The sequence below is a fragment of the Lonchura striata genome, chromosome 9 (genome assembly GCF_046129695.1).
Source record: "Lonchura striata isolate bLonStr1 chromosome 9, bLonStr1.mat, whole genome shotgun sequence".
Classification (NCBI taxonomy): Eukaryota; Metazoa; Chordata; class Aves; order Passeriformes; family Estrildidae; genus Lonchura; species Lonchura striata.
The window spans coordinates 9,630,936-9,639,119 of record NC_134611.1 but is presented as its reverse complement, the minus strand read 5'-3'; the positions used below and the strand labels follow the sequence as shown (position 1 = coordinate 9,639,119).

The window sequence follows — 8,184 nt, the reverse complement described above, 5'->3', positions numbered from 1 at the left end:
TTTATATGTGTATAATTTGGTAAGTTTCCTACACACTTTTGGCATAAGTGAAACTGTGGTTTCCTTTGATACTATCATAGCATGAAGTTCCAATGTGGTAAGCCACATCTTACTTTGGTAACCTATAAAGCATTTCCTATACAGCATTTCCTAAAACCACGTTTGCTGATTAATTAATTTTATTTGAAATGCCCAATCTAGGGATGTAAGAAGCTGTAGAGCTAAATTGTAGGTCATATTTTAGTGCTGGAGAACCTTGAAGGAGAAAATAACCTTAATTTCCAGTCAGCTAATAGAGGAAAACAGGTGATGGAGAGAGGTGTCTGGCATAGACTGATGTGATGGCCCTATGTACCTGTGTACATACAGGCCCTGTGTTTTCTCAAGCACTGGTTCAGCTCATTGGAGGTGAGTTTTGGTTCTGGAGTGGGTCAGTCTTGCACTGTTCCCAGCAGAGCTGGGGTCAAGGGCCACTCCTCTGTGCTACTACTGCTTTTTCTGTCAAAGCAGTTGTAAGAGCATTGATGCATCTTTATAAATGACTTGAGATGAACATGCTTTAAAGATCTGTTGTATAAAGTTAAATTTTTATTTGGAGATTTGTAAAGAAAAACGATCCAGTGGAATAGTTAGAAATGCAGTCCAAGGCAAGGAGTTAAGTGCACAGAATGGTGTGATAAAAATAGTCCTAAGAAATCAGTGGGCCCTCCTCAGTCCTGCTCTATTTCCAAAAACTCAAGGGGAAGCAGAACGCATTATTTGCCAGTGAACTGAGGTGGTCGCTTCTCCCTGAAGGCAGCCATCCCTTCCTGACGGTCTCTGGTGGGAATATTCTACATGAGAAAAAAAATAAAACAAAGAGATATGTTTTCCATTTACAAGTCTGATGTGTTTTTAAGTTCTGACTAATTTAGTAGTAGTGATATAAGACTAAGATTGCTTTGCTTTCAATGATACATAAAATTCCATGTTTCGCAATTAGGAAAAAAGAGATAGGGTTGTAGTGTAACTCACAAACAAAGCACCTAAGAAAAAAAACACAGATCTATATAGGAAAACAATTTCCTGTAGTCTTCATACTTCATTTTAAAACATGCTGAGAGACACATTATATGGTAATCTTGTAATACCCTATATTGTTCTATTAGCTGAGAAAGGTGCATGCTCGCAAAACTTGCCATGAAGAACTACAGGAGGAATAATTTTGAATTATTAAACTAAAACCATTTGTCAAGCTCATTCTATAACTAATATACAGTTGTTCCTTTCAGGAATGAATTCTGAAGGCAGTTTACCTGGGCATAACACATCCCCTCAATAGCCATTCCTGATGCAATGTCAACCTGGGAAGGAGAGGAAAGGTGTGAGGTTTGTCTGAAGTACAGCCCTCAAAGCTACTTCACAGCTCTCAAATCAATGGGAGCAGTCAGTCACTCTCACTCATAGTAAGTGATATTCAATATTAGAAGTACAGTATTACTGTCTGCAGAAAAAAAAACAATTCCTGCCATTTTACTTTAAAGAAATATTTTAAAACCTCTGAAATGGTTTTAAATATATATAAATAAAAATTTTATAACTCATCCGTTATAAACATTTTTACTGTAGTAATTTGTAAGAGCTGATAATCTTTTAATTCATTTCAGTATTTAAACAAAAATAGTTATTACCTCCATTCCTTTGTTTATTGCCAGTTTTCCCATTTTCACAGCAAATGGTGCCTTGATTAAAAACAAAACCAAACCACAATAAATATTTTAAAATAATTAAATTCACATTAATTCATAAAAGATGAATTGTTATATTATTTTGCTCTAAATGACATTTTAGTCTACAGAAATTTGCAGTAAGTTAATAAGTATCCTATAAAATTCAATTTGGTGTTGTCTGCATTTCACAGATGAACACGGTGTGAGTTTCAATGTGTCCTACAGGTCTGCATGGCTGCAGCTGGGGACTAAACCTGTCCCATGGGTTAAGCAGCTGGATATTAACACTTATTCTTACAGAAGCTGCATTCACAAAAAGACTTAATGAGACTTAAAGATCAGGAACCAAGGCTTCAGTATTTCGGAGAAAGGAATTTCAGGTGTTTGCTCTCTCTTAAGGGGAGCACATTTACATTGTCCTGTCTTTACATTGGTCCCATGAACAATGCACTTACCTGGGGCAGGATTTCTTTAGCCAAAGTTAAAGCTCTCTGGTAAGCTGCATCTCCCTCGCTGTTCTGTGGCACTGAGTGATTTACCAGCCCCATGGAGGCTGCCTGTTCTCCATCAACCTGTCTGCCAGTGAAAATGAGTTCCTTTGCAAGACCTATTCCAACACATCTGGGCAGGCGCTGGGTTCCACCTTAGGACAACAGGGAAAACACCATTTTCTATTTCTGACAAATACCCCAGAAGTATTTTGTCTCCTTATAAAACCAGAAGGCTTACAAAATAAAGAGATCATGTGTTTCTTTAATAATTACTGGCTGAATATATTAGCATTTTTGAAGGCATCTGAAAGGCTTCAGTATTTTGATAAAAAAGAAAAGGTGTAAAGGACTTTACTACATTTAGAGTAAGTCTGAGACAGAACTCTTGATTCATAGATCTCTTTTGTGACTGTAAGATGCTACTTCTAATTTACATTCAAAACACTTTAAGTGTTCAAGAACACACTCTAATGGCAAAATATTTACAATGCAACTGAGAAAGTGAGATTTAATGAATATTAATGAAGGTTTAATGAAGGTTAAAATTTAATGAAGGTTACCTGCTCCAGGCAGAAGTCCTCGTGTGGTCTCAATAAGGCCCATTTTAGCTGATGAAGCTATTAAAAAAATAAATGTAGGGTTAGCTACATTTTGATTTGTATAACTAGAAATTTTCCAGATTGAACTGATCAATAAAATTGGAAACTGTCAATACTGAACTGGAACTCCATTTATCTAGGTAGCCAGAAAGTCTGAATACTACAGTACTTACTCCATGTCTGTCTCAAGTCTGCTTACTCCAGTGTAGCAATTTTAGCTAGAAAACTCAAAAACTAGAAAATTTTAGCTAGAACCTCGGGTCTCTGATAGATAAAATATAATGGATGGAAGCATGGAAACAGAACAAACAAGTCTTCCAACCCAAACTGATTTAAGATGGGAAGGTTAGATTTAGCCAGATTATATCTGATCCAGTATTAAATTACAATAACTATTCAATCTTACTAATAAATGGTTTTCTAAAGGAACTCTTTAGGCTTTACTTTTTAAGCATGGGAACTGCTTTCCAAATAGTAACTAAATGTCACAATTTCTGTACAACCTATTCTTAAATTTTTCTCAAGGTTCTGGATTCCATTAACAATCCACTGTCATGTGTATAAGTTCTCTTTAAAATGCAGCCATCAGTTACCAGGAGATTGCTACACTGAGCAACACAAACCTGCCACTCGGAGGTCACAGGCCAGGGCCAGCTCTAATCCACCGCCCAAGGCGTAGCCATCGATTGCAGCGATCGTGGGCACGGGCAGGGCAGCTACAGAAGAGAGCACAGATTGCACACTTGTGTCCCACAAGTTCTGTTTCACATGGCCCTGGAATTTAAATCCTTATGTTCTAAAGCTTTCAGTTCAGAATTGCTCAAGGACTCATTTTCTTTTGGCACAGATTTTTCAGTCTGGAAAGAGTAAAAATGATCTTCTTGCACTTCTCTTTTCTTTGTAAGAATGCAAAACATGCCTCTTCCATGCGAAGAAGCTTGCAAACAAAGTACTGCAATGCAAAACAGGATCGGTCCTCTCCTTGCAAATTTATGACATGAATATCCATCTGTTGCAGTTAAACAGCCAAAGACAACACACCATCCCTAGGCCCTGTCACAATGCTCAGTTTTTGTGGTGCTTTTGTTAGCCAAGGCTCCTGAAAACAGGAACAGTAAACACTGTTTTTCTAGGGTACCCTATATCTTAGGAACTTGATGTATCTGGAGATTAGCTACTTGATACTTTTTTAAATACTCAGGCAGCTGGATGCCAACTTCTGAGGTGAGCTAGTTCTCTGCTGTAACCACCCCTCTGACTGCTCCTGTCATTTTTTTTTAAATTATTGCAATTCTGATTGGTATTTTAGACCAATTTTTGACTTTGGTATTTTTTTCTAGTGAGAGCAGAATAATTCATAAATAGGGAAGAAAATGACTTGCAGAAACTCATATTCATTCTGCAAAGAAAAAGAAAAGGGAGGTGAGGGAGTTGTAGATACAGCCCCCCCCCCCCCCCCCCCCCCGACATTGCACAAATTCATTTAGTAAATCCATTTAGAGATTCAAATCTGTGTTCTTAGGTCTCTGCCATATTTTGAGTGTTTCTGGACATGTACTGGAAGTGGGAGAAGCAACACAGCACTTGCCTCCCAAGGATTCCACAGAAGTGTGGAATAAAGAAATGCTTTCTTGCAGCAGGTATTTATTACATAGACGTGTATGTGCTTTGTTGTGGATAAGAAGTACATCTTGTCCTTGGAGGGGCAGCAGGATGGTTGGTATTTAATTCTAATTGGATCTTTCTTTCAGGCATAAGCTGAAGCCATTTGGAAAGCTACTCCTGGGTGGGTAACCTGCTGGTTATCCCCTCCTACAGCATTTCTAAATGTTTCACTACAGTGGCTTAGGATAAATTTTCCAACTGATATAATCCTTTACCTATTTCATCCATAAGATTTCTCAGTCTTCTAACAAACTCTGCAACTTCTGCATCATCCATCTTTGCACGTTCCTTTAAATCTGCTCCTAAATAAAGGAGGAAAAGGATAGAATCCAAGAAAAGACATCTGAAATGTTCCCTCCTGTCCCTCTCAGAGGACAGACCATTTAAAAAGTCTTGCAATAGAGCATTCTAGTCAAGTAAGGTCCATGGAATTTGGAGTGTGGGCATCTGGGCTGCAGCAATAACAAGGGTGCCCCTCTGTGCCCTTTTGACAGATTTATTTCTTCTAGCACTCATTGCCAACTGCATTTCTGCATGATTTGCTTATCATACAACCCTCAAAGCCACCACATCTTTTCAGAGTAATTAGCAGAGCCTTTGCTACTCACCTGCACAAAACACTCCTTTCACCTGGCTCTTGAACACCACCACACGCACTTGCTCATCGAAGCGGAGCTGCTCCAGGACACTGAACAGCTATGAGGGAGGGAGTGCAGACAAGAGTAAAAAAAACCCAAAAAAACAGTAAAAGTTTAGGCATATGGAGGTGTATATACACTGAAATTATAGCAAGCTCCTAATCTGTGATGAAGCGTTTATTTCCCTGCAGGTGCCAGAAAATTCATGGAAATCATGTAAGTGGAACCTGCAGGTTTTTCGATGACAAATTCAGAACGACACATTTCCCCATCTCTTTTCTTCCTTCCACTCAGAGATGAACCTTTGCTGTACTTAAAACTTCCCCTCCTGTCCAGGCATGAGCCAGACTTTCTATAGGATGTGTCATCCTTGAACAGGTCACCTGCTGAGGTGTGACAATGAGTATGCTTTTGTTGTAATGACACAAGTAAGGACATTAACTTGCATTTTAGTTAACTTCAATAAGTTAACTTAAATTAGCTAACTTAAATAACCCAAATATATCTGTCCACATCTCAGGCAGTAACTGTTACATTCTGTTTTTCTCCAGGTTCACCTGCCTTGCCCAATGCCATCTCCCACTGCCCTTCATCATGAGATAAGTTTTTTTAGATTTCCCACAACTATTCTCACTGCAGTTAGTTATTGATCATGGTTCCAAACACACTCACAGGCCAGGCCCATACTCACTTCATCTACAAATACTTTTCCCAGTGAATTTCTCGCGTGGGGCCGGTTCATTAGGATTTCAGCAATACCTTAGTAATAGGAGACAATTTCAGTTATACTTCATTTAGTTCTCTGACACAGTAATACAACGGGGAATAATATCTGCCTATGCTACATCTTGTCCTTCCTCAAAATGCATATAAAGTATATTCTAAAACAATCAGTTATTTTAAAACTGGAGGTGGCACACCATGTCTACAAAACCCAGTTATGCAGAATAACAGTAAAATTCAGGCCTGTAAAAGATCATGGATAAGCTGACTTTTAGAAAATGTTCAGGACATCCAAGAACATATATCTTAGAATTGCTGCAGAAATTGGAAAAACCCCAAACAAAAAACCAAAGCCCAAATGATCCATCTTAGGTTTCTCCTGAATGTTATTTATTTTTTTATTGTACAGTCTTCCTGTGTTCAAGTACATCCCCTAATAAAGGAAACCATCTTCTTGGGATTGCTGTTTGCATGAGAACAGCACAGACAGGTCACATTCAGTTCATGTTCCAGAACCATTTTGAAAGTGAACTCCATTTAATTTCAACACTATAAGCTCATCAGCAGAAAGGACTCTACTCAAAGTTCCTAAGTCCAAGCAGAAAAATAAAACCACAACATCTACTACATCTCCTTTGCACATGTGATTTGTAAATTATTATCCAATGGCTTCTGTATGCTTTGGAGAGAAAAAAAAAAAAATCTACTATTAATTGTCTAGACTTCTGCTCACTTCCCAAGCCTTAACATTGGAAGATGCTGCAGCTGTACCTTGCACCTGCCTTGCTTGGTCTTTCTGCCCTGCTGGAAGGTCGCTGTTTTTTCCTCTGCCTACGGCCAGCTCTGAACCAAAGATGTGTCACACTGCAACGCAGACACAAGTGAACAGCGGGCATCCGCAAAGGAAATGTACAGCTGGTAACTACCTGATGTCTTTGTAACTAACAAAATACCAATAACTGTTTATAAACCCCTGCAACAGTTACACAGAAAGTAAATCCCTGGCAATCTGAACCGAACCTCAAACTGCTTCGTGGCTCTCATGGATAAATGTACACAGGCATGTCAAGGTCCTGTCCTACCTTTATCACTGCACGATAATGCTTTTAGAAAAATCTAAGCTATGCAAACCAGAACTTCTTGCGTTGAGGTCGCATGCACACATAACTTTAGGGGGAAAGAAGAGTATCTAGCTATTCATTCAGCAGCGTTCTTGAAAAAAAAAGTATCAAGGCATAACTAAAAGCAAAACAACAATGCACGCCCGGGACTCGGCGGAGCTGCCACCCCCGCTCCGGAACACGCGGCCCCGCTGACGCCGGGCCGAGCCGGCAGGAGCGGAGCCGCGCTCCGAGCCCCGGCACTCACCGCCGCCGGCCGCGCCCAGCAGCACCTCCGCGCCCCGCGGCGCCCCGGCCGCGCCCGCCGCGCCCCGCGCCCCGCGCAGCGCCGCCCGCCACAGCCGCAGCATGGCCGCGCCGGAACCGGCAGCGCCCGGCCCGCCCGCGGGGGAAGCGACGTGCTGCCGCAAACAGCGCCGCCAGAAGCTTGGCTGAGGTTGGCACCGGCTGCGCAGGAGCTGTGATTTGCATTCTGCCCTCGGCCATGGGCATCCTCAAAGATGACGAAGTGAGGGAAGGGGAAGTTGAGTGGATGGAGGGTCAGATGTTCAGCTCTCACTGTAAATACATCTCTAGGTAACAAGCAGCGTTTCAGGAAAAGAGAACGATCTCGTCAAGTATCCGTCCCAAAGACATCTCTGGAGGAAAAGAATTACAGAACCACAGGATCAATTGAATTGGAAAAGACCTCTGAGACCATCGAGCCCAGCCTATGACTGACCACCACGTTGTCCCCTAGACCGTGGTACTGAGTCTTTCCTTAAACACCTCCAGAGATGGTGACTCCAGCACCTCCCTGAGCAGCCCATTCCAATATCTAATCACCCTTTCTGTGAAGAACTTCCATTGTCCAACCTAAGCCTCCTCAGGTGCGACCTTAGGGCATTTCTCTCACCCTGTCCCTTGTTCCCTGGGAGCAAAGCCGGACCCTCACCTGGCTGCACCCCGTGTCAGGAGCTGTGGAGAGCGGGAAGGGCCCCCCGAGCCTCCTTTTCTCCAGGCTGAGCACCCCCGGCTCCCTCAGCTGCTCCTCGCAGGACTTGTACTCCGCACCCTTCACCATCTTCGCCGCCCTTCTCCGGGGAGGCGGCGAGCTTCACTGCACCTCCACTTTGGAAAAACGTCTGCTAATCGCCGTGAAGGGGGAATTCAGGAGGATAAGCAGGGATGTTTGTAAGACTGACCGTGGCCGCGCTATGGGCCGGGACGCCGGGCCGGTGCCGCAAGGGGGGCGCTGC

General features: G+C 42.0%; 1 protein-coding gene across 3 annotated transcripts; it reads right to left on the bottom strand.

Moving 5' to 3' along the window:
* Window positions 1-566: 566 nt before the first annotated feature.
* ECHDC2 (enoyl-CoA hydratase domain containing 2) lies at window positions 567-8,147 on the bottom strand. Of its 3 annotated transcripts, none has more exons than XM_021529558.3 (10): window positions 7,194-7,236; window positions 5,794-5,861; window positions 5,073-5,160; window positions 4,680-4,766; window positions 3,423-3,515; window positions 2,761-2,817; window positions 2,165-2,352; window positions 1,671-1,721; window positions 1,296-1,343; window positions 567-833 (listed from the first exon to the last, which is right to left on the bottom strand). In XM_021529558.3, exons 2-10 carry the CDS (start codon window positions 5,842-5,844, stop codon window positions 756-758), a joined length of 741 nt encoding a protein of 246 aa, XP_021385233.1. In that variant the 5' UTR covers window positions 5,845-5,861; window positions 7,194-7,236; the 3' UTR covers window positions 567-755. The 3 variants fall into 3 exon arrangements, with proteins under 3 accessions (XP_021385233.1, XP_077641479.1, XP_021385224.1); XM_077785353.1 differs by lacking the exon at window positions 7,194-7,236 and adding an exon at window positions 6,597-6,652; XM_021529549.2 differs by lacking the exons at window positions 5,794-5,861; window positions 7,194-7,236 and adding an exon at window positions 7,881-8,147.
* Window positions 8,148-8,184: the final 37 nt, after the last annotated feature.

Coding starts and splice junctions, on each gene's coding strand:
- ECHDC2 (XM_021529549.2), bottom strand. CDS start 8,009: ATGGTGAAGGGTGCGGAGTACAAGTCCTGCGAGGAGCAGCTGAGGGAG. Junction 1,722..2,164: donor CTAAAGAAATCCTGCCCCAG/GTAAGTGCATTG, acceptor TTTTTAATCAAG/GCACCATTTGCTGTGAAAAT. Junction 834..1,295: donor AGGGGATGTGTTATGCCCAG/GTAAACTGCCTT, acceptor TTTCTCATGTAG/AATATTCCCACCAGAGACCG.